This window comes from Podarcis pityusensis (genome assembly GCF_964106645.2).
Source record: "Podarcis pityusensis genome assembly, chromosome: 15".
Lineage (NCBI taxonomy): Eukaryota > Metazoa > Chordata > Lepidosauria > Squamata > Lacertidae > Podarcis > Podarcis pityusensis.
In genome coordinates, this window is record NC_138040.1 from 1871800 (window position 1) to 1896675 (window position 24876).

At 51.5% G+C, this 24876-nt stretch overlaps 3 protein-coding genes across 7 annotated transcripts in view; 1 reads left to right on the plus strand and 2 right to left on the minus strand.

Annotated features, from left to right (window-relative positions):
- Positions 1 to 5404: 5404 nt before the first annotated feature.
- Positions 5405 to 11122, minus strand: ABHD15 (abhydrolase domain containing 15; the record flags this gene model as incomplete). Its single annotated transcript, XM_080983117.1, has 2 exons — positions 7745 to 11122; positions 5405 to 5930 (listed from the first exon to the last, which is right to left on the minus strand). The coding sequence occupies exons 1-2, from the start codon at positions 8590 to 8592 to the stop codon at positions 5405 to 5407; spliced, it is 1374 nt and encodes a 457-aa protein (XP_080839243.1). The 5' UTR covers positions 8593 to 11122.
- Positions 11123 to 11218: 96 nt separating this feature from the next.
- On the plus strand, positions 11219 to 20011 carry TP53I13 (tumor protein p53 inducible protein 13). Of its 2 annotated transcripts, none has more exons than XM_080983154.1 (6): positions 11219 to 11361; positions 12827 to 12901; positions 16838 to 16966; positions 17161 to 17325; positions 17414 to 18035; positions 19675 to 20011. In XM_080983154.1, exons 1-6 carry the CDS (start codon positions 11272 to 11274, stop codon positions 19794 to 19796), a joined length of 1203 nt encoding a protein of 400 aa, XP_080839280.1. In that variant the 5' UTR covers positions 11219 to 11271; the 3' UTR covers positions 19797 to 20011. The 2 variants fall into 2 exon arrangements, with proteins under 2 accessions (XP_080839280.1, XP_080839281.1); XM_080983155.1 differs by lacking the exon at positions 11219 to 11361 and adding an exon at positions 11477 to 11503.
- Positions 20012 to 20870: 859 nt separating this feature from the next.
- Positions 20871 to 24876, minus strand: part of GIT1 (GIT ArfGAP 1) — a 55177-nt gene continuing 51171 nt past the window's right edge. For 2 of the 4 annotated variants that reach the window (XM_080982916.1, XM_080982914.1), the window contains 3 exons: positions 24122 to 24304; positions 23525 to 23588; positions 20871 to 22423 (listed from right to left, as the gene is read on the minus strand). In XM_080982916.1, coding sequence (XP_080839042.1) covers positions 22211 to 22423; positions 23525 to 23588; positions 24122 to 24304 — 460 coding nt within the window. In that variant the 3' untranslated portion in view covers positions 20871 to 22210. Of the gene's footprint in view, positions 22424 to 23524; positions 23592 to 24121; positions 24305 to 24876 lie in introns of all 4 variants that reach the window. The other 2 variants (XM_080982915.1, XM_080982913.1) reach the window with 1 other exon arrangement.

Below are 24876 nucleotides of genomic sequence, written 5' to 3' on the forward strand. Positions count from 1 at the left end.
GAAACACTGGTTTCAATAGATTTCATAAGGCGACTGGATCCAAACTTAACATTATGTGGGCTTGAGGAAGCTTAGGGTTGTATCCAGCTGAGTTTACTCAAGACTACTCAGTTGAAATTAATGGACCAAACTTGGTCCTGTTCATTGATTTCAGTGGGGCAACTCTTGAGTAGGGCTAACATTGGATACAACCCTTTGTGTCTGATTCCCAAAGTTTGGGGTCGCTGGATTCTTTATTGTCTGCCTTTTTTAAACAAATATCCTTTTAGCTGTGCCATTTTTATTTTTTATTTTTTTACAAGGTGTGGGAGACACTTGCCCTTGGATTTGAGAGAGGACAAAGTCCCAAAACCCAGCACTTTAGGGAAAGCAGTGGATTGGATGAAGCCCCATTTTCTTGCTGTTTACGCCCAGAATGGCAGATTTCTATGGCAACTGCTGGCTCAGCAGAAAGGCTGAAAAGACTAAAGCTAATGAACTGAAACTTCCAAACTCTGATTTGCTTTTGCTTTTTAAATAAAATGGGGGAGAATCCTGGCTCGAAAGGCAGCGATAGGTAGACTCTTGACCTGTCCGCAAGTTGACCTTCCCCTCCTTCCAACCATTTTCTGTTTGTGTGAGGAGATGCGAGGAGCTCTTACCTGAGCACCCTCAACTTTCCTGTCAATGATTGTGGTGCTGAGGCCTGTTGGCCTCTGCCTGTCAGGTTTGCTTGAGAGTAAAAACGTGAGTTCTCTTGGCACCTGGGGTCTGACACTGACTCAGAGAAAGAAAATAATGTGGCCAGCTGGACCCTCTGATAGAGAATGTGGGATCTAGCAGGAGGTGATTTTTGCAGGAGCGATGGGGAATTGAGCATATCACCTGTAAAGATGTGACTGTATTATGGCAGAAGCTGTGTTCCTGCATACACACAGTCCATTGAAAGCACGTCGCTCCTCCCAAAGATTCTTGGGAACTGTAGTTTTGGAAGGGTGCTGGGAACTAGCTCTGGGCAGGGTGAACTAAAGTTCCCCAAATTCTTTGGGGGAATGTAGGCTCTGTGTGTTGGGCAGGGGAAAGAATTGTTCCCTGGATACAACTGGCTCTGTGTTGGTGTGTGGGGCTGAGCTGACCCACAGGCCTTGAGAAAGCAGTGACTTTGGTATCTAGCAAATGCGATCACTACCAAAATGTGTGCCCCTTCGTTTTTCCAGCTTAGGGGGTAGGTTTGATGCAGATGGTCTGTTGTTGTTTTTTTACCCCTCCAGTACATAACTCCACACACAAAGAAGCTACGTTGGCTTGAAGTGGGTGTAAAAACACTAAAAGGTTTCTGTTCTTAAAATAATGGACACATCTATTGCTCCTGCCTGCCTTCTTACATAAAACTGGCCCAGGGGGTGGCCCTGTCCATTGGCTTACTCCTCTTCCTCTGGCTCAGTTTCCCCCTTGTCAAATTCAGCAGCAGGGAGGAGGGGGACAGAACTAGTTGGCCCAGCCTGTCTTTGGCTCTAGCGCCCCCTGCTGTTGGGCTCCCTGCCTTCCGCCCTACCAGTCTCAATGGGCACCAGCCATCACTTCTGATGGGAGATTAGTGCCAAGGAGGAAATGACTGCGTCAAGTGTGGTTTCTTTCAACCGCCCGGCTCCTCTCCACATTAATCGGACAGGTGGGCAACTCTGCCCGTTGTCATCTTAAGGCCTCCGAGGTGAGAGCATGAGTTGTGAATAGTGTAGATTTGACATTTAGAAGAAAACAACACCAACCTGAAAGCTTGCTTGTATCGTGGAGATTATTTTAAAACAAAAAGCGAAACTTGATTTCTAATGAACTATTAACACAACTTTGATGTAAGTTTTATCCCACTTGGGGTTCAAAAAAAGCATCTTGAATGTATAATCTTCCTCTTCCTCCTGACTTGTAAGCCGTAAGCATGGCTTATTCTGCCAGTGGGGTGTTCTATTTATTAATTTGTATAATTAACTTCCTTCCTCCTCTTGCGTTCATGGCTTTTTAGTCTGGGTCTGAAGCTAGGGTCTCCCTGTCCCTGCCTAACCCCCTCCCCATTTAAATAAAATCCCATTTTGTACATTACAATTATGACATTTTCAATATTTTTCAACGCAATCCTCCTGTCTTGTTTTTATTTAATCATTCCCAGTTTGAACCTTACTCTGCAAGCTATCTGGTCATTATCTCTGACCATTGGCTCTCCTACCCCCCTAAATAGACCATCAGCTGAAAGGAAGAAGGAACCGAGCAAACCCGGGTAGCAGATTTGCAAATTGAAAAGAAGATGCCCACTTGTAGTTTTGGATCACTTTGGGTTGGTAGAATGGGTTAGGCAGCAAAATGTTAAAAGGATCCCTCGGTTTTGGGAGAGAGAACTGATGGGTGCGGGAGGGAGGAGATCTTAAGGGATTGTTCTGGCTTTTGAGCATTGAAAGCAATCTTAGAATTGCAGAGTTGGAAGGGACCCCAAGAATCATCTAGTCCAACCCCCTGCAATGCGAAGTGGGGGTGATGTGGTTTATCAACCTGCCAGGGGCTGATGGGAATTGTAGCGCCAAAAAAAAATCTGGAAAAGAACCCGGTTGGCAAAAGATGGCGCCCAGGCCCACAGCAGATTTTTATTTTTTAACATATGAGTCCACACCTTCCACCCAGATTCCTTAAACACATTGGGGCAATCCCTCTCCAGAGCAGCATGTCTTTTTGGGTGCAGAGAAGATCCAGAAGAACTGTTTTTAAACAGTGTCAGCCTGAGCTCATCCTTTGACCAAACCTCCTCCATATTGCCGTGGTTTCACAAAAGATCGAGGTACGTTCGTTGGGCAGGACAGCTGAGTTGTAAGCTTCAAAGCTTCATTATTTTGGTTTGGGGGATTTTGTTTTTTAAAAAGCTTTATCCGTAGCAAGCCAGTTGCACGCAAGTCTAAACAAGGACCAGGTTGTCCCGTCCCCCCCAGCCGCTTAAGGCGGAGGCTTTGCCGGGCACCGACCTTTGAGACCCAGCTAGAGGTGTGCATTTTCGCCGGCGGGCAAAGCGAGCCTCTCTCCTCGCTCTCTCTTGTACAATACTTCTCGTCAGTATTCCGGTCTTTTCTTCTGGTTCAGGCGTACACGATAGCTCATATAACCTGTATTAATTGTATAGATTGTGCATTTACAGCTGTTACCAACCAAGTTGTTTCGGGGGCAGTTGGGGAGGGGGAGGGAAATAAGAGAACAAAAAGAGGTGATATGTAATATTTTGTTTGTAAGTATCCTTTGTATCATAGCAAAGGAAATGTTTAAAAAAAAAAGAGCTGTAATAAAGTAATTTTAGTAGATGGCGTCTCTGCTTCGTTTGTTAACAGAGGTCAGTAATGCGATGCAGGAATCACAGTCCTCTGGTCAGCTGCTGCAATGCCCATCTCTGTCTACCCTCCCTCTTAAAACAGGGGTGGGGAATCTTTTACAGCCCATACAGGCCAAATCTCCTTTTTTGGGAGGTGGGGGGGTCACATGAGAGTGGTGGGCGGAGCCAGAGGCAAAAGTGGGTGGGGCAATGCATGCAAATTTTTACCTTTGCACAGTTGGTTGGTGTTTCTGCACGTGGTGTTTCTGCGTCTCCACCCCCATCGTTCTACCCGGACACTGAGGTCCATCTCCGAGGGTCTTCTGGCAGTTCCCTCACTGAGAGAAGCCAAGTCACAGGGAACCAGGCAGAGGGCCTTCTTGGTAGTGGCACCTGCCCTGTGGAACTCCCTCCCACCAGATGTCAAAGAGAACAACTACCAGACTTTTAGACATCTGAAGGCAGCCCTGTTTAGAGAAGCTTTTAATGTTTGATGCATTACTGTATTTTAATATTGTGTTGGAAGCTGCCCAGAGTGGCTGGGGAAACCCAGCCAGATGGGTGGGGTATAAATAATAAATTATTATTATTATTATTATTATTATTATTATTATTATTATTACACATCCCTCTTCATCCTCCAGGTAAACAAGAGTTGAAGGCAACATTTCTAGCCAGGCAGTAAGCTCAACGAGGGTGCACTGCAGGGCTGGGGAGAATCCCAAGGGCCAGATAAGCTCACAAGCCAAATTTGGCCCCTGGGACACAGGCTCCCTACCCCTGCTCTTACTTATTCTCACAAGAGGGACTCGAAGCGCTTTACAGTAAAAGCAGCTAAGAAGAACATCAATAAGAATTTGAACTGTAGGTGGCAAGATAAAGGACAACCACTGTTTTCATTCAATCCTGGGCTGGGGGGCATTGTAGCAAGTTGAAATGGCAACCCCCATCTGCCCACTGCAGCCCTGTGGAAGGCTGTTCCAAATCGCAAGAGCAGGTCGGAGTAATCCAGAATTTCCCAATGACAGATAACAAATTCTTTATTATGATGCCATCCTGGACCCGAGCAAAACAAAACCAAGCGCACTGGCAGCCAAGTATCCTAACGTACAAGTGGGTTGTAAGACAGAAATGATGTAAAATACTGCACAAGGAATACCTTAGCTAAGATATACAGCAGGATACCTTAAAACGTGTAAGTGAAGAGTTTTAAAAATCAGGAACCAGATTAAAAAAAGCTAATGTACAAGAACCATAGCTGGACAGGACAGCTGTACCATGGGGGAGTTTTCCTTCCATGTTAAGCAGCCAGAGGGGGAAACCTAATCACAGCCTCTGCTAATAATTTGCAACAAATCTGCAGCAAGGTAGGTTGGATCCCATTCAGAAGCCCTTCCTGGAGGTTTTGAGATAACAGGAGCTGCCCATTTAATTCAAAGAATGGTAGCGTTGGAAAGGGAGTCAGAGAGGCATCTAGTCCCACCTTGTTCAATGCAAGAATTGCAGAGAAAGGAAGAATGGACGAAATTTAATGATTATTTAGTTAAATACGTTAAGTTAAATTAATTGGAAAAAGCTTGCAATTACCAGTTAGGCTTAGGATTTAAATAAGTAATGTGATGAATTATCATGTTTAATGCTGAATTGAGAAGATAAAATGATGTTAAGTTTATAAGAATTTTGATTTGGAAAACCGTTAAAATGATATGCATTGAAATTCAACTAGGGGGATACGAGGAAGTCACTTAACAATGTTAACAAGATTAGCTTTAATAAGGTTATGATTTATGTTTGTTTATTTGTTAGTTAATTTATTTAGTTTATTTGTTAGTTTATTTGTAAGTTTGTTGTGTTTATAACTCTGTGAAAATCAATAAAAAAATTTGAAAAAAAAGAAGAATTGCAGCGAAATTCAGCTGCCTTTATGGGCACCACAGGCAAGAACGATGTGGGCCAAATATTCTGTCGCTCCCTTTCCGCAAGGACAGAGACCCTTACATCCCTTAAAATACCCAGCTCATTTGCCCTTGAGGATTCCTGGTTCCTGGTTGCTCCACAAGTCGTGCGCAGCCTGTTGCTCTGTCACCGTGTGTACGACCTTTGCCAGCTGAAGAGGTCGAGGCCAGGCAGGGCGGCCCCCCTGTTCCGCAGAGGGCCGCGCCGCCGGCAGCAGCGATGCTGGGCAGTGGCTGTCCTTCGGCGGGGCTTGTCCTTCACCCTCTCTTCCCCTCGGAGAAACTCCGCCAGGGTCTGCAGGTACTCCAGCACCACTGCGTTACCCCAGGAGCCTTTGGGATCTTTCCCGAGGAATCCGCAGTGTCCTCCGTGCGGACTCAGCAGCAGGAAGAAGAAAGGGTTGCTTTGGAAGAGCTCCCATGGGATTGTGTCCTCGGGAGCCCCCCGGACGGGGTCATCGGCGCTGCAGAGGCACAGGACAGGCACGGCCACCTCGTCCACGTCCCGCAGGGGATCATTGCTGGCCCAGTAGGTCTCCCAGCTCATCTTCTGCCTCCGCTGTGGGCAGAAGAGGGCAGCTTCGAAAGCTCGCAAGGAGCTGCTCCCAAGGACCCTGTCCATCTCCACCACCTTCTCCAGGGCCTCGGTGTACCTGGAACACAGAGCAGCAGGTGGGGAAGTTTTTTTCAGGCTGGGCTCCGCATTTTCCAGGGGGCCACATGCCAGGGGTGAGTGGGGCCGGAAGGGAAAGCAAGCAGGGCAACAAATGCAAATTGTACCTTTGCACAAGAGGCTGATTTCTGCAAACACCCTGCTTCTCTATCCAAGAGGCACCATCAAGAGTTCTACGTGGGGCTACCTTTGAAGGTGACCCGGAAACTACAACTAATCCAGAACACGGCAGCTAGACTGGTGACTGGGAGTGGCCACCAGGACCACATAACACTGGTCTTGAAAGACCTACATTGGCTCCCAGGACGTTTCCGAGCACAATTCAAAGTGTTGGTGCTGACCTTTAAAGCCCTAAACGGCCTCGGTCCAGTATCCCTGAAGGAGTGTCTCCACCCCCATCGTTCTGCCCGGACACTGAGGTCCAGCACGGAGGTCCCTCATCATGAGAAGTGAGGTTACAGGGAACCAGGCAGAGGGCCTTCTCGGTGGTGGCGCCCGCCCTGTGGAACGCCCTCCCTTCAGATGTCAAAGAGAAAAACAACTATCTGGCATTTAGAAGACATCTGAAGGCAGCCCTGTTTAGGGAAGCTTTTAATGTTTAATAGGCTATTGTATTTTAATACTCTGTTGAAAGCCGCCCAGAGTGGCTGGGGAAACCCAGCCAGATGGGCGGGGTATAAATAATAAATTATTATTATTATTTATTATTTATTATTATTATAAGGGGTCATTGAGATTTTTAAGCACAGAAGGCAAGCTTGCTGGGTCAGGACAGTGGCCCATCCAGTCCAACGTGCTATGCTCAAAGCCACCACCCTGATGCCTATGGGAAACCTGCAAGCAGGATTCGATCTCAAGAGCACTGTCTCGTGTGGTTTCCAGCAACCAGCCTTAAGAAGAAGCATTGCCACCTCCCGCTTTGGAGGCAGGGCAGAGCCAGCATGACTAGCAGCCGTCGGCAGCCCTCTCCTCCTCCATGAATTTGTCTAATCCTCTCTTAAAGCCAACCAAGTCGGTGTCCATTGCAGCCTCCTGTGGCAGGGAGTTCCACAGCTGAACTGAAGGAGGAGTTCCTTATGAGCTTCTCATCACTTCCCACCCTGGATCGGTTTCCCCCACACAAAAGGGGGGGCACCCACACTTTGCTTTTTCAAAGAGATCTGATTAAAAGTCAGATCCTGTAAATTTAAATCTGGGCTTTGAAGACCACAAAGCCACAGCAGGAAGTGGGAAAGAGTGTCAGTCTTTTTGCTTCCTCCATCACCTCTAGGAACTGAAGGGGGGGTAGCAACCACCTTCACCACGTAATGGCCGTGGGGTGGGGCAGTATGTGTGTTAGGGGGCCTTCAGGAGTTTTATGGGTGCCCCCATGTGCACCACCACCAGTTCAGGCTATTGGCATGTGGTCAGTGGACTAGGGAGACTAAGATAGTCCTCTAAATGTTCTCCTTGTGCCCAAAGCCTGGAAAGCTTCTGCCCAGGTTAGGGAGGGAGGCATGATGCTCACATGAGCAACACCAGGCCATCAAGGCATCATGCTTGTGACATGTGCCCCCCCCCATCTCCCTCACTGGCCCCTCTGGTCCTAACTGTTCCCCTACGAAAAATGTCACCGCATACTACTGGTTCAGGCCCTATTCCCAACCCTCCAAGTGTCCCTATTTTCCAGGGGCAGTCCCGGATTTACAGAAGCCGTCCCGGTTTCTGATTTGATCCCTTCATGTCCTGCTTTTCCTGTTTTCATCAGAGAAATGTGGGAGGGCGGGCTATGCCAGAAGCTTTGGGAATACCCACCTGCTGACGCTCCTCTTCTGGGGCAGGAGGAGACTCCATTCATACAGCCAAGGGAGGCCGGCCTCAAACCAGTCCTGGGCCTTCAGAATGGGTGAGATGCAGGCAGCGCCACACAGGTAGCTGGACGAGCCGCATTCGCCCAGGTAAGAGAGCAGCAGGCCTGACCCTGACCCTTCGCTCGCGGCAAACAGGGTCCTGGTGGGGTGCCGGAACCGGATGTATGCCACTGCCTCTTTCAAGTCATCTGGGTCGCCAAAGGGCTGCAGCCTGGGGGTGGTCAGTGGGCAGCCGTTATGCCCACGCCGGTTGAAGATGACCGGATGGTAGCCTTGCCGGAGGGCCAGTCGGCACAGCTGCTGGACGTTTCTGCTGATCGCGCCAGTGGCGTTGGGCACCACCAGGAGAACCGCTGTGTCAGTGGCTTTCCTGCCTCCGTCCACGGGTCCGGACACCCAATCCAACGCAACGATGCCCTCGTCCGCCAGTTGGAGGTGGTCCCTGGAAAAGTCCAGTGGGCAATCCGGGGGCCACAGGAGCTGCACAGCAGTCTGCAGGTTTGGCCACTGCTTCCAGGACCACCGCTTGGTCTCCAGGTGGGCAGAGCGGCAGAAGCTCTTGACCAGGGCCTGAGCGAGGGCAGAGGGCTTGCAGATGAGGCGGCAGCCCCCTACAGGAGACCCCCGCTCTTCTCCCAAAGGGACTCCAGCAGCCTTGTGCTCCTCCTCTGTGAGTCCCTGTCTTCGCAGCTGCCTCTCGCCATCGGTGGATCTGCCGGGAGGAGCCTGGGGCTGCCAGAACCACCAGGTGAGGAGGGCCAGAAGGATGAAGCCCACAGCCCAAAAAACCATCTCTCTAGGCTGCTGGGGCCTCAGGCAAACACCTCACTAGAACTTGCTGAGAGTCTGGCCAGCTTTTTCTGGAGCTAACTGGTGCTTGGTTACTTAAGCAAATAATTTATTTGTCTGAGGGTTGCTGGGGGGGGGGCGGGCAGGAAAGCAGGGGTGATGGGTGTTGCTCCTGCAAGTGGGTTAACCCTTCTGCTTCCAGAGCTCTTCACCTTCTGCTTCCAGAGGCCCAAAGGGGGATGATTATCCTCAGTGCTTTTTTTCCTGGGGGTATACAAAGGTATGTAGCACAGACACCTTTTTTCCTGTAAGAAAAGTACTGGTTAAAAATCTGGCACTAACTGTGAGTACCAGCATCATTTCCCCCCCAGAAGAAAAGCACTGATTATCCTGTATATTAGCTATTCCCCCTCTCTCCCAGCGTCTCCTGTTTTTGTACTCTGCCTCATTCAGCCACAAGATCTGGGTGGCACTTTCCCCTCTGTAACCTTTGCTCCTCTGGAGGTTGCTGAATTACGACTCCCATCAGCCCCAATGGCCAGGGATGATGGGAGCTGTAGTCCATCAGCACTTATAGGACCATAGAAATGTAAGATCGGAAGAAACTCCAAGAGTCATCTAGTCTAGCAATGCAGGAATCAGAGCAAAAGAACTTCTCATGGATGAGTCTCTGGCGTCTGTTTAAAAACGTCCAATGAAGGAGAGGCAACCCACTTTTAAGGGAGTCTGTTCCATTGTCAACCAGCTCTTGCCCTCATGAAGTTCTTCCTAATGTTGACTTGGAATCTCCTGTCTTGCGACAGGCCTTCATTATTTGAAGACGGCTTTCACATCCCCTCTCAGTCTTTTCTCCTCCAGACTGAGCATCCCCAGCTTCCTCAACCACTCCTCGCAAGACTCGGTCTGCAGACCCTTGGTTATCTTGGTCCTCCTCCTCCTCTGCCCACCTTCCAGCTTGTCAACATCCTTCTTAAATTGTGGCGCCCAGAACTGGACACAGGTACTCCAAGTGCTGTCTGATCAAGGCAGACTAGAGTGGCTCTATCACTTCCTTTGATCTGGACACTAGACTTCTGTGGAGGGCCAAAGGTTCTCCACACCTGACTTAAGGGAACAGGTGGCTGCTGGAGATAGCCTGGCTGCAGATGCCTGCCTTTCTTTCTTTCTTTCTTTCTTTGGCAAACTTGTACAAAATCTGGGCAAAGTTATTGCAAGCCTTATTTTTTGCTTGGTTTGGGCTTTATTCCTGTTTGGTGCCATTGCAATCGGGGCACAACTGTTCATCAGATTTCACATACATTCAATTTTTTTGCATGCAATTCACAGCTAAAAAAAAAGTACCAAAATATATTTTAGAAGTGTGTTCCCCACCCCACCCCAAATGTGCTGCTCCTAGTTGTTTTCAGTGGTGATTAGTCCTGGAGGGGAAATGGGGCACTGCTCCACCAACCCCCACTTGCCCTCATCCAGTCCAGAGGGTGGCCCTACCCATCCGCTCCCCCCCCCTTTAGTCTCAGTGTTGTCCCTTGTAGACTTCAGCGGGGGTGAGGTGAGAAGCTTGAGGACAAAACTGGAATTTGTTGTTTCTGCCTGTCATTGGCTCTGGCGCCACCTACTGTTAAACTCCCTGCCTTCTGCCCTATCAGTCCCAATGGCAACCAGCCATCACTGGGGGAATTAGTTAGCCTTTAATTGTTCCTTGCTAATTATTCTGTTTTCAAATCAAGAGGCTGAAGACTGACGTTCCCCACGCTCCTCTCGATGTGTCCATCTGGCTGTTATGACTCAAGGCTGATCATAGACTAACTTCCATCCATCTGGTATTCTGGAGCCTTCCTCCTCTCCAACAGTGGATGTGAAAATTAATAATCAAGACGACTGACTGCTTGGATCTAATTTAATGCAGAGAAGTTCAAGGATGAGCATGCCACTGTTTCTAAGTAAGTAGGTAAGAAGAGCCTGCTGGGTCAGGCCAAAGGGGGCCCATCTAGTCCAGCATCCTGTTCTCACAGGGGCCAAATACCATAAAGAATCTAGATAGACTGCCTCTGGACCTGGAGGTTACATAAGAAGAGCCCAAAGAAGGCAACCTCCCAGGATTGTTTTGAGGATAAAATCCGGGTGAGCGAGGACTCTGTAAACCACGTGGAGCTCCTTGGGGCAAAGGTGGGATATAATCGTAATAAAATGAATAAAAGCAACCTCAGAAGAGCTTGCTGGCTGCCGCGTATCGGGGCAAAGGCCTGTCTAGCCCGGGATTCCTGTTCGAGCAGACAACCCGCTGCATCGTTAGCAAGCCGGCAAGTGAGACCCGAGGGCACCCGCCCTCTCCAGCGGGGAGAAATGCTTGCTTGCCCCAGCCACTGATCTCTCCGGTCCCTTCTCCTGCGTGCATTTGTCCGATTCCCCTTTCCAGCTGTTCGAGTTGGTAAAGAGGGATTTCGTCAGGCGATCCGCGTTTGCGAAACGGCATTCCCTCCCTGGCCCGTAGCCAGCCGGCTCGCTCCTTCCCAGGCTCCGCCTTCCCGCCGAGCTTGGGGTCCGGCGCGCCCGGAACTCCGACGGCCGCCAGGCGGTGCGCTTTTACGCGCAGAGCGCACAGGAGGAGCGCGAGGAGGCGGCGCCCGAGGGACCAGCCCAGCCTTCCCCGGCCCAGCCCCGCCGCCGCCGCCGCCGGACCGGATGGGGGAGCCGCTGCTGCTGCGGCCGCCTCCGGGCCCCCCGATCCTGCTCTTCTTGCTCAGCCTGGCGCCCGGCGTCGAGGCGGGGAAGGTGAGGCAGAGGCGGCGCGCTCTTCTTGCGCTCTTCTCGCTCTCTTTCTGCCCCTTCGCGACCCCCTCTCTGCCAACCAAGGAGGGAGGCGCTCCTAAGTCCGCCTCCAGAGTAGACCCATTGCACCGAGATGGCCTTAAAAGTTAGTGGTAACTCGCCGCGATCTGTTGATTTCAGGGGCTGCAAAGCTCTCGGTGGCGGCTGCTTTTTTCAATCCCACGTCTGACTAGGAGAGCGGAGACTAGCGGTTCCAGAATCGGAGTCGGGCTTGGGGTGGGAGTAGGGGAGCTTGTGTGTTTTGGCCCCGAAGAGAAGGTCCTCCCGAGTCTCAGAAGGCGGTGGTCGTGAATCCTGTGAGGCTGTGGGGCACGCTCTGCACGTGCTCAGAGGCTGCTCCTAAATTCCAGCCACGCATCTTCTTGAGCAAACCCTCGATCGTCTCTCCCGCCGCCCAAACCTTCCTGTCTGTACGTCAGTGATCCAAGCGCTGTCTTGGGTTGGGGGGTTAAGTGCACACGTTTTATAAAGTAGCAGATTAGTACGAAAACAAACTTTTAAACAAAAAACAAGTCACCACTCGGCCTGTTGGGTTGGATCCAGCGTTAGTCATACTCAGAGTAGACTCACAGGCACTAATAATGGACGTGAGTAAACTAAGAGCGTTAAGTTTAGTGGATCTATTCTGAATAAAACTTCCTTTCCAATGCATTGCCTGTTAATTGGGGATCCAGAGGAGCAGATAGGACTACAGTATCAGGCTTTAAGCCTTATTAAAAGCTTGGCTGAATCCTGTTTAGGTACAGACTGGCCATTAAAAGTTGCTGGCAGGACATGGTAGGAGACAGGGGTGGGCAAATAATGCCTGCTTTGGACCACTTCCATGGGGTCAGGATGCTCTCCTCTGGGCCCAATCCGTGACCTTCAGTTGGGGCTTTTGGCTGCTCCTAATAAACCAGAAAGAAAGAACCGTCCCCCTGCACACTTTTAAAGCAACACATTCACATTTTTCACATTTTGAGGTTGAAACATGCTGGCTCCCTCTCCTAGTCAAATTTCAAAACTCTGCACTTGGTGTGATTAGTGGCAGATAGCCTTTCCAGGGTGCCTTTTGCCCTCCCCTGGGGCCTCTGAAGGTTTTGAACCACAACTACCATCCGTGGATCTCCAGGGTCTCAGAAAGGGACCCCTTTCTCAGCCCAACCTGGAGATGCTGTTAGGGCTTGAAGCTGGGACCTTCTGCATGCAAAGCAGGAGTCCGATCACTGAGCTATGGCTCTTCCCCTAAAAATGAAACACAGGTTCTAGTCCTCATGGTTCTGGATTAAGGGCAGGATTGAAGAGGTGAGGACAAAACATAGCTTGCCTTGGAAAGGAGGGTTTGGTGAAGAAAAAGCCTGGTGTGACGAGAGAGAGATCTTTTGGGGGAGGGAAATTCTAAGTTGTTTGTTTGTTTTCTTCCTTGCAGCCCAGTTTTCAACAAGATCTCCCCTCCGAAGAGCAATATCGCTGTCGTGGGGTATCCTGGCCAATCCCTCAGCAGGTAGAAAGCTAGCTCTGAAGCCATAATCATCCAAAAATATTTTCAGGGGCATTGGTATCCCAAAATAAAACATCTGCACGCAAGGTGTCCAAATTCTCATACCCCAAGAAGCCAAATTTTCCTGCCCACACCATCAAAAATTCCAGTCAGTTTGCATGATTTTGCATAATTTATTCTGGTTTTGCAACTCATGGCAAGGAATCAAAATCTCATTCATACTACCCTCCTGTGGCTTTTGAGTGTGAATCACGTGCTTTTTAAAAAGCATATATTTGGAAGGGTCCTACTCTGACAGCCATTCCTCTGCCTTGTAAACACCTTTTAATTTAAAGAGAGGCATTTTGGTTGGAAACGGGTGAGAGTTGGAAGTTGTGCCTGGTATGCTTTGACTCTGGTATCTCTCTTTGTGTATTATTTTCCCATCTCTTCCCTCTCATCTTATTCCCAGTGCTTGTTCTAGAAATTTCTTTTATCTACTAATTTTGCTAGCGGGCATCGTGGTTGCTAACCCGTATATTGGCTTCTAAATGTTGTTCAGTGCCTTGGGCGTTTTATGGTGTAACAATGTTTTAGGTAAATAGGACTGTAAATAAGCTGAACTTTGCAGGAAGCTGGATTGTGTGTGCCCCATTCCAGAGTTTAAGAACCTGAGAAATGAGCCTGGCAGGATCAGGCCAAAGGGGGCCCCTCTAGTCCAGCATCTTCTTCTCACAGTGGCCAACCAGGTACCCCAAAGCCAAACCCACAAGCAAGACCTGAGCACAGCAGCAACACTCCCCACTTTGGATTCCCAGCAATTGGGATTCAGAGGCACTGACTGCCTCCGACAGAGGAAGGAGAACATAACCATTGTGGATAGTAAAAAAGGTAAAGGATCCCTGGACAGTTAGGTCCAGTCAAAGGCGACCTTGGTGTGCGGCGCTCATCTTGCTTTCAGGCCAAGGGAGCCGGCATTTGTCCACAGACAGATTTCCGGGTCATGTGGATAGCATGACTAAACCGTTTCTGGCGCAATGGGACACTGTGACAGAAACCAGAGCGCACGGAAACGCAGTTTACCTTCCCGCCGGAGCGGCACCTATTTATCTACTTGCACTTTGACGTGCTTTCGAACTTCTAGGTTGGCAGGAGCTGGGGCAGAGCAACGGGAGCTCACTCCATCGCGGGGATTCGAACCGCCAACCTTCTGATCGGCAAGCCCAAGAGGCTCAGGGGTTTAGACCACAGCACCACCCATGTAGCCATCCACTTTTACCTTTACCTTGTGGACAGTAGCCATTGAGATCCCTCTTCTCTGTGAATTTGCCCCATCTTTTAAGGCCACCCTAGTTTGTGTCCACAGCACAGATTCTCAGTGTGTTTACCTTATATGTGTTGACCTGTTCTCTTCAGCCTATTAATGCATATTATTTATTTTTAAACCCTTCTGCACTGCCCTTCGCCAAACAAATTCCAGCTGCATTTGCAACGACAATTAGGTTAAAGTTCTTGATAAAAGCGGGGCAATTAAAAGGACAAATCAGTCCAGGGGTTAATGGCAAAAGCTTGGTTTTAGTGATCAGCAAATACCCAAGTGAACAAATTAGTTTCCCTCTGCCTCCAGGTACTGAAACAGCGCCTGGAGGCTTCTTTCCACAATTTTGCTGTATGTTGACCCATTCAGCTTGCATTTGGAGTGTGGGATCGGGGCCTCCAATCTGGCTTCAGACTTAATGGGGATCTGGTTCCGGGAGGATCCTATTTCTCCCCTTCTCCTTTAATTCCCAAAGCACGCAGAGGCAGGAAAAGGGTGTCCCCTGCTTGTCTCCCATTGGTCCCCACCCAAAGCCAGGGGCGCCTCCCTCCTTCCTCTGGGCCAATGAGAAATTGCCCAGGTGGCATTTCGAAGGCGGTCCCTCTCCTTCTCCCCCCTCATTCCCCACAGAGAAGCATGGGAAGGACGAGAAGCTTCCTTGTGCCAGGATTCTTGCCACCCGCTTGGGGACGAAGGAGGCATTTTGAATTCTGCTGGCAAAGGGATCGTTCCCAAGCTGATCAGACCCCATTGATTTGCGTAAAATTGGTCCAGTAAGAACTTCAGAAAGAAGCTGGATAAGGCCAAAGGGGACCCACCTAGTCCAGCCTCCTGTCCTCACAGTGGCCAAACACACCTTAAAAACCTAGCAGCCAAGATAGACTGCCTCTGAACCTGGAGGTTCCATAAGAACATAAGGAGAGCCTGCTGGATCTGTCCAAAGGGGGCCCATCTAGTCCAGCCTCCTGCCAGATGTGGGGAAGCCCACAAGCAAGACCTGAGCACAACAGCGCCAACTCTCCCCACTTGTGATTCCCAGCAGAGTTGGAAGGGACACCAAGGGTCATCTAGTCCAACCCCCTTAGATTTCTTTATATCCTACCTTTTCCTCCAAGTTGCTCGATGCTTTCCCATTCCTCATTTAAACCCCACAACAAACTTGTGAGGTAGGTTAAACTGAAAGGAGGCAACTGGCCCAGAGTCACCCACGGCCGAGTGGGAGGATTTGAACCCCAGTCTCCCAGGTCCTGGTCCAATACGCTAACCACTACACCACGCTGTCTGTCTGATATCCTTACTCTGTGAGCCTGGGAGAGGCTGGCTGCCAGAGGGAGCCCATAAATCCCACCATCCTCTTCTCACCGTGGCCAGCCAAATGCCCCAAGGGGATGCCAGCTTTTGGTGTGCTAGCCTGACGGTCTTCTTTATATGAAATCTCGTAACCTGCCAAGCTCAAACCCCCTGCCTTCCTTGTCTCATGTCTGCTTGTGGCACATGCATTGCCCCATGTGGCGGCTAACAGATTGAGGTTGAATCCTGACAAGACAGAAGTACTGTTTTGGGGGGACAGGGGGCGGGCGGGTATGGGGGACTCCCTGGTCCTGAATGGGGTCAATGTGCCCCTGAAGTACCAGGTGCGCAGCCTGGGAGTCATTTTGGACTCACAGCTGTCCATGGAGGCGCAGGTCAATTCTGTGTCCAGGGCAGCTCCATCTGGTACGCAGGCTGAGACCCTCCCTGCCCACAGACTGTCTCGCCAGAGTGGTGCATGCTCTGGTTATCTCCCGCTTGGACTACTGCAATGCGCTCTATGTGGGACTGCATTTGAAGGTGACCCGGAAACTACAACTAATCCAGAATGCACAGCTAGACTGGTGACTGGGAGCGGCCGCCGAGACCACATAACACCGGTCTTGAAAGACCTACATTGGCTCCCAGTACGTTTCCGAGCACAATTCAAAGTGTTGGTGCTGACCTTTAAAGCCCTAAACAGCCTTGGTCCAGTATACCTGAAGGAGCGTCTCCACCCCCATTAATATAATAATAATAATTTATTATTTATACCCCGCCCATCTGGCTGACTTTCCCCAGCCACTCTGGGCGGCTTCCAATCAAACCCTTAAATGGCCTTGGTCCAGTATATCTGAAGGAGCGTCTCCACCCCCATCGTTCAGCCCAGACACTGAGGTCCAGCGCCAAGGGCCTTCTGGCGGTTCCCTCGCTGCGAGAAGCCAAGTTACAGGGAACCAGGCAGAAGGCTTTCTCAGTAGTGGCACCCGCCCTGTGGAACACCCTCCCACCAGATGTCAAAGAGAACAACTACCAGACTTTTAGAAGACACCTGAAGGCAGCCCAGTTTAGGGAAGCTTTTAATGTTTGATATATTACGGTATTTTAATATTTTGTTGGAAGCCGCCCAGAGTGGCTGGGGAAGCCCAGCCAGATGGGTGGGGTATAAATAATAAATTATTATTATTATTATTATTATTATTATTATTATTATTATTATTACCACCACCTGCCAGTTCCAGACCAACCCCTAGACAGATGCGCTTGGGGGACTGACCATTAGGAGATATCACCCAAGATCAGTAAATGGTATGTGAATATCTTCATTTCTTTAAAAAGTCTTCTCTCCATAGGATGGGGGCATCGTTTTTCTCGACCACCAGTGCTCTCCCCTGTTCCTCCGCAGACAGCTGACCCTCCTGGCCCAAGCCTGCCTACCCCACCAGGTCCGAGCCCCGCATGACGGCCCCACAGGACATTGGGTGAGTATGCTGGGCAGAGGCTGCCAGGCAAGGGAGAAGAGTCCCTGCCATTGGACCTTCAGGATTTGGGGAGCGGGAGGAGGAAATCACAGAACCGTAGTTGGGATCCGAGGGTCATCTAGTCTGACCCGCCGCAGAAATCACGGCTAAAGGGGCTGTGCTTGCTTTGGCTAAACAGCTCTTTTGCTTCGCAGCCCCTGCTGCTGGCAAAGGCAGAAGTGGCCCAGGCCGTCGCTTGGCTCGAGAGCCACATGGCCCAGCAGATGTCTGAGAAGCGCCCGACAGGTGGGGAACGCTGCCGTTTCCTGAAGCGAGCATCTGCGGCAGGCGGAGGTTTATGCCCGACGCACCTGGCACAGGTGAGGCAACAGTTGCTTGGTGGCGGAAGGGGAAGAGCGACGCAGGAATCTCCTCTGATAAAATCCGGTGCCTCTTTCCCGTTCCCAGGCTTTGCGGAAGCTGCTCCAATGCTGGGAAGCCGCCCGAGGTCCCTGGAAACCGCGGAGACGGGGTAGGAAGCGCCGGGCTCTTCGTCGCTGGGCAGATGGCCTTCTGCAAGCAGATGTGGGTGGCGGAAGGCATTCTGCAATCGCCAACCCCGTGAAAGGCGCAAACGGCGGCCCGCCTCCCGTTACCCTGAGCTTGCAGGCTGAGCAAAAGGGCATTTCAGAGTCAGTAGACCTCGGCGGACAGGCCCGGCCGAGTGCGACGCCCCTGCCAGGTGGCCTTTTGGGGCAGCAGCCCCTCGTCACGCAGGACATCCGCCCCTCGCTGCCCGTCCTGCGCACCGAGGCGAGAGCGGCTGGCGGCACGGGATGCCGGTGCATGGATGGAGGACTCGGCAAAGCGCAAGGCCACGAAGGCAGGAAGGAAGCCAGAGGGTCCCAAGCGGGGGTCCGTGTCCCCACCCCACGCACCGAAGAGGCGGCCTGGGCAGCCAGTGCCCTCACTTTCCTGCTGGTGGTGCTGACCCTCGCCATCCTTTACACCCGGCTCCACCGGAAGTGCCGCCGCGGCAGAAGCCTCTACTGGACCACAAGCACCGAGGAGGGGAGCGACACAGTGGCTGGTGAGTGGTCTGCAGGGAAGGCAGGGGGGGTCTCAGCCCTCCCCCCATGCTGTGGGGCAGGTGCAGCATATACACATATCCAGAGCACACTCAGTGCCCAATTTTAACCTCTGGGGAAATGCTGGTTGTTTACCGTAGGAACCTAAGGTTGGATAACCTGCGGAACTCCTGGCCACAAGATGAGGCCTACCCCTGCTCTGTGCTTGACAAGAGGGGTGAAGGCTTAGAGCAGAGCGGGTGGGGAAACCTTGGCTTACTGGGTGTTGCCGGACTCCCAACTTGCAACCACTCCAGCTGGGATGCCCAGTGGGTCAGGCATGATGGGAGTCCAGCAGTGGCAGGAGATCCGCAGCTTTTCCTGAGATTTTGCAGCACTTCTGGATCAGGCAAAGTCATTCTGGGGGTGAATATTCACAGTTAAATTCTAGCATAGCTGAAGGGGGTCTCTGCATTCAGGCAGCCCACCTCCCAATTACCTAGAGGTGTGGTGGGCCATCCCTCACTGGAGAAGTTCACGGCAGAGGTTGCAACCATATAACACCAGTCCTGAAAGACCTACATTGGCTCCTAGGACATTTCCAAGCACAATTCAAAGTGTTGGTGCTGACCTTGAAAGCCCTAAACAGCCTCGGTCCAGTATACCTGAAGGAGCATCTCCACCCCCATCATTCTGCCCGGACGCTGAGGTCCAGTGCCAAGGGCCTTCTGGCAGTTCCCTCATTGTGAGAAGCAAAGCTACAGGGAACCAGGCAGAGGGCCTTCTCAGTGGTGGCACCCGTCCTGTGGAATGCCCTCCCATCTGATGTCAAGGAAATAAACAACTATCTGGCTTTTAGAAGACATCTGAAGGCAGCCCTCTTTAGGGAAGCTTTTAATGTTTGATCTTTTATTGCTATTATTATTAATCTGTTGGGAGCCGCCCAGAGTGGCTGGGGAAACCCAGCTAGATTGGTGGGGTATAAATAATAAATTACTACTACTACTACTACTACTACTACTAAGTACCTCGGGTTACAGGCGCTTCAGGTTACAGGTGCTTCAGGTTACAGACTCTGCTAACCCAGAAATAATACCTCAGGTTAATAACTTTGGTTCAGGATGAGAAAATAAATCGCACAACGGCGGTGCAGCAGCCCCATTAGCTAAAGTGGTGCTTCAGGTTAAGAACAGTTTCAGGTTAAGAACGGACCTCCGGAACGAATTAAGTTCTTAACCTGAGGTACCACTGTAATTTGGAAACGGCCATCAGCTAATGAGGACCCAGATGCAAATTTTCATTCAACAATAGTCTTCTGTGTTTGCCACCCAGTTGTTTGATCGGTTTTATACATGATGAGATATCTCTAGTCCTACCTTGAGATGCTGTGATTTAGACCTGGGACATTCCTGTTGCAGACTCTGCTCTGCATCCCAGCGATGTCGTCCCCTGCCTAAAATTTAATTGGGGCTGGCTGCAGTGGGGGGGGGATGACTGCTTTGCTCGGCCCTATGGTCAAGCGTGGAGGGTCCTCTATTACGTTTCCACATCCCCATGAACCCAGAGTCGTCAGGAGACTTGGCTCCAGGGGGTCAGCAATGGGGCTGCCCCCCCTCTTCCTGCCGGCTTGCAAAGTCTTTCCACTCCTTTCTCCTTTTGCAGCTGTGATCAAGCGGCGTCTCCTCTCCGCCCAGACCAGGCGCAAGAAGCGAGGTCGGCAGCAGCAGCAGCTCCCACCCAGGGCGCCTCTTCTGCCAACGTCCACCAGCGACAGCTCGGATTAGGGACGACCCTCTTCGGTGGAGGCGTCCAGCCAAAGGCCTCCCGGAAATCTGGGCTTTGCCAACGGAGCAAAGAGGATGAGGTCGTCTGCGGGCGAAACTTTGGCGTTGCGGTGAAACAGCAGCCTGACCGTGGTCTGTTTACTCTCCGGAGGAGCTGGCTCCTTGCCTTCGTTTGTTTTTCTTACGCAATAAAATCTTTTATTTTTGCTACGAAAGCAGGATGAGGCATCCCTAAAGCAAACGGGAGGTTTGCAGATAGGGGGAAAGGCACACTTTGTGCGGCAGGCACAGAACCCAGTCTCTTTTGTGTGGGTCAGTTTTCTATACCCATGAGGACTAGGCGCTTGGGGTAGCGAAAACTGTCCTGTGAGCTGCATGCCGGCAGCCTGGGAAGTGCAAGTGGTAGGAAAAGGAGCCTCCCCCCTTGAAACTTTTGTTTTCGTCGAATTTTATAGAAGGGGGTTGGGCTGGATGACCCCCTGGGGTCCCTTGCAGCTCTACAATTCATTGATTTTATCAAAAGTTCAAGGACACTTTCCAGCCTGGCCAAAGCACTCAAGGAGAGCGTGTGCCACCTGGGACTAGGCTGCAGAGAGAGGTGCAAAGGGCCTGCCTCCTGGCACTGACTGGCAGTCACTCACTGGGGTATTTTTAAAGGGTTCTTTTATTACACTGACGCAACACCTTTTCTTCCAAGGAACCCAAGGTGTTGTCGGGGGTTCTCCCCCTCCTCATTTAATTGCCACAACAACCCTGTGTGGTAGGCAAGGCTGAGCCAGGGTCATACCCAGTGAGCTGCATGGGGATAAATTTGAGCCCTGGTTTCTCGCAGGTCCTAATCCAAGGCTCTAACCATTATGCCACACTGCCTTGCACTGGTTGAGCCTGGGACCTTCTGCTCTACCGCTGGGCGATATTCCTGTCCTAGATCCAAGGAACATGCGCATACTCAAAACACAGAATTCTTCCAGGACGGACAAGAGATTCAGCCGGTTCTGGGTGGGTAGGGTAACGGGTTCAAATGACCTCTATATGGTGTGGCCGTTTTTAGAGGGGAGGAAACGGGGCAACCCCGGGAGATGCTCACATCTTTTTATTTGTTACAAATGTACAGGACAAACAAGATTTCCAGCGCAGTGCCCAGATGCAGCCCTCCATAGCCATGTGTCTCCCCCACCCCACACTGGTAGCCCACCCCACATTCCCTCAATGGCCTGAAAAACTTCACAGATTTCAAGGGGGCGGGGGGAACACGACTGGCCAGTGAGGGGGAAGTGGGGGAGGACTGATTCTTTGCTACGGAGGCAAAGGCAGACCCCATACTCTCCCCCCCAAAAAAAGGAATGATGGAGGGATTGGGGGGGGGGGGGAGAAGTGATCCAGCCGGAGGTTTCCGGGGGGGGAATGATGCCCCGACCCACAGCACCTAGACGTTGTAATTCCAGTGTTAACACTATTAGGGGAGGGAACGTGGTGAGATAAATACATTTGGTGTTTATATATCTCTCTATACATATATATATATCGGTGCGTGGGCAGGTGGGTCAGGAATGGGACACATACAGTTCCACGCACTATATGGGAAGGTGGGGAGGAAGAGGAGGAGGAAGAGTAGTGTTTGCAAGGGGGGGGGAGAGAGAGATTTGACTCCCTTCAGGAGGACCCCCGCCCCGCTAAAAAGGGCAGGAAAAGCTAACCTGTGGCCCTTCAGGTGTGTCTGGATGCGTCAATTCCATCTGCCTCTGGAGCCGACTTGGGTCAATGGGCTGCGATTCCTGCCTTCCAGGGGGTTGGGCTACATGAACTGTGTGGCCCCTCTCCAGCTAGGGGTTCTAGACTTGAACTCACAACCGCCCCGAGCAGACAGCACAGGCGGGGTTGATTCTAATGATGACGAACGCAATACAAGTCCAAGCCATTTGTCCACCCAGGACTGTCTGCACTGACCGGCAGCAGCCCAACAGGGGTTCAGGCAAGGTGCCTCGCTCCCAGCCCGGCCTGGAGATGCCGTTGGGGCTTGAACCTGGGACCTTCTGCATGAAGGCGGGGGCTCTGGCCTGCTTCCTTCCGGATCTTGAACGCCACACAGGTACGCCCCCCCAGTGCCAAAGGATGGGAGATGGGAATATTTACAGGGGGAGATTTCTTCACTGCGCAGGCATCCCAGCGCCATGGGGCGTGTGCCCTATAGGGCCCCGATCCTGCCCCCCCACAAGCTGCAGTGGGGAGTGTTGATCCAACCCAGTCTGGGCAGGTGGGCTGATTGGCAGGGAGGGGGGCGGGTGAGTCGGTGGGGAAAGGACACTTTCAAGTGGCTGCACCCCCCAAAATCCTCCAGTGGGGAAGAGAGGAGCTGGGGGGCGGGGAGGAAGAGGGGCTGCACCAGCCTCGGCCCCCCCCCGCCTGCCCGCCCTTCACTGCTTCTTCTCGCGGGTGGTGATGGTCACCAGCTGCTTGGCGGCCTTGGCGATGTCATAGGCACACTGGATGACCTGTTGGGTCAGGAGCTGGTAGTCCACGGGGGCCCCTGGCTCCGGGGGGACCGTCTTGCGGCACTCACTCTGCAGGCGGTAGGCGCTGGCGTTCAGCAGGCGCAAGGAGCTGCGCACCGTCTCCAGAGCCGGCTTCTGCGGAAGGAGCAGAAAGGGAGAGTGGCGTAAGACTCCCAACTCAAGTCCAGAGGTCCAGAGTTCAAGTCTAACCTCCTTATTGTGAACTCACAATGCGGCCTCCCAGCCGCACTGCTGACTAAAGGGACTTTTGTCTGGCCTACACAGCCAGTTCGGAGTAAGGGCCTGAATTAATCCTGCACATCCAGCCAGTTCGGAGTAAGGGCCTGAATTAACAATACCCTTCACCAACCCAAAAACATGTGCAGAGAGCCTCAAAAGTTTGCCTGTTTGGCTTTACATTTCCAAAAGTCGTCATCATTAGGCGGTCAATTTTTTAAAAATGTATTTCCTAAAAGTTATATCCTGCTCGATCATAGGAAAACAACATCGCAGTGGTTAGACTTGTTCATCTCTGTGTGTATGTAAAAATTCAAAATAATGGGGGGGGGGGCGGTTGAAGGGAGGTGGAAGTTGGAGCCTGGCTGCTGGGGGATGGGAGAGGGTCCCATGTTGCTGCCCCCCCCCCGGCCCTATTTTAAACTATCACTTCCTGCTTCTAAGGAGCCCCTTAAGAATATGAGAGCCTGCTGGATCAGGCCCATGGCCCACCTAGACCAGCATCCTGTTCTCACAGCGGCCGAACAGATGCCCCAGTGAAAAACCTATAAGCAGGATCCGGGCAGGAGAGAAAACTCTCCCTGCACTTTCCAGCAACTGATGGTGGCCGTGCCTGCCTCCTGTGGCAGGGAGTTCCAGAGTTTAACTGCACTGCCTGAAAAAGGATTTTCCTTTGTCTGCCCCAAATCTCCCACGAGTTCTAGTGGTACGAGAGAGGAAAGTTTTTCCCGATCCACCACCTCAACGCCAGGCGTCGTTTTACAAAGTTCCACCACGCCATTTCTTGCTTGTCTTTTCTCTAAACTGCAAACGGCACTGCAACTTTTCCTCATAGGGGAAACTTCCCAAGCTCTGCAACATCCTTTGGGAGGTGTTACGTCCTGGAAAAGCCCCTGGGAGTGGAGTCCGCTCATTTTGAGGACGTTTCCTGGGCTGGGAAGGAGATTTCCCCACCCAGACCCCTCTCTCGGCAGAAGTGGCTCTCCCGCTCTCTCCTACCTTGGGGAAAAGCGACGCCATTTCCGTGACGGCAGCGTGAATCTTCTCCGAACAGGGGACGAAGCTGCTGGGGTTAAGAAGGGACAGAATGAGGCCCAGGCCCTGAGCACTGACTCCTTTCCCCTCACCTGCGTTACAGGTCTTGCCAGTTCCCCACCCCAGTCGCAGCGTTACCCAAAGATCCCTTTAGGGGTTAAAGAAGAAAGCAAACTTTATTCAGCAGAACAATTCTGATTCCTTAAGAGCATTTGGGGGAATCTGCTGCCTCCCCAAGTCCCAGATCTGGGCACCTCTCCTTGCTAAGGAAGCGGCAAGCTCAGAGCAGGGACTTGTGCAGAGACACACAACAGGCAGATGTCCTCCGAAAGGAGCCAAATCCTGCCGCTGTCTCCCCAGCGCGAACAACTGCATGACAGCAACAGCAAAAGGTATACCAAAATGACAACCTTGCGGAGGCTGGCCAGGCGGAAGACCAGAACGGAGAATCACACAGAGATGCAGCAGGCACACTCATTTTCATTTCTCACGGCCCGTCACCCATCTGTTCCTACCCCATCTTGCCCTCCCCAGAGGATTCCTGGAGGGATTCATCCTGACCTGTCGTGCTTGAACTCCTGGGCAGCTCGGAGGAGCTCCTGGATATTCTTTGTGACCTGTTCCGTCTTGAGAATGACGTCTTCCGTGCTGGGCAGGCCCGGGTCCAGGTCGCCTTCCAGTGGTTCAGGTTCTGGGTGCAAGTCATCGTCCTTGCTGAGGTCCAGCAAGCGCTTCCCGTCCATGCTGAGAAAGGGGGGGGGGGAGAGAAGCCGAGTGGGTTTGGGGGCAGGGAAAGATGCTACCCTCCTGATCCCTGATGCCAACTCAGATATTGCCATCATCAAGAGCCAGGGAGGGTGCTATTTCTAGGCAGGGAAGACGGAGAGCGCCAGAAGAATCTTAATTTCTGTTTAAAGGAAGAAAGTAAGTTCCTAGTCCTTATGGTGGGTGAGGGGAGAGAGAGAGAGGAAAACCACAGAAGCGTGGAGAATTGCTGAACAAGATTGTAAAGGAGAGGGGAGATATCTGAGCTGCTTACATGACCCTCACATCCCAGTTTGTCAAAACAAGGATTGCACAAGAGTCGCATAATGCTAGCAGGTTGCAGAACCGAACTTCCCTCAACGCAGAATTTGGCTTGCCGGCACCTGAGGGGTGTCTCCAATGAAACTCTACTCAGAGTAGGCCTACTGCAGAGAATGGACTTAAGCATCTGTATACATTTTCACTGGCTCTGCCCCCAGGATAACTGAACACACTGGCTGCAGCCTGGAATTCTTAGTCACTTTTGAGCCACTTTTGAGGTCTTCTCAAGC

What these genes read in the sequence shown, in the direction of transcription:
- TP53I13 (XM_080983154.1), top strand. Translation starts at nt 11,272, where the DNA reads ATGGGGGAGCCGCTGCTGCTGCGGCCGCCTCCGGGCCCCCCGATCCTG. An exon ending in CCTGGCCAATCCCTCAGCAG is followed by an intron (nt 12,902 to 16,837) that starts GTAGAAAGCTAG and finishes TTCTCTCCATAG; the next exon opens with GATGGGGGCATCGTTTTTCT. An exon ending in GCCCGACGCACCTGGCACAG is followed by an intron (nt 17,326 to 17,413) that starts GTGAGGCAACAG and finishes TCCCGTTCCCAG; the next exon opens with GCTTTGCGGAAGCTGCTCCA.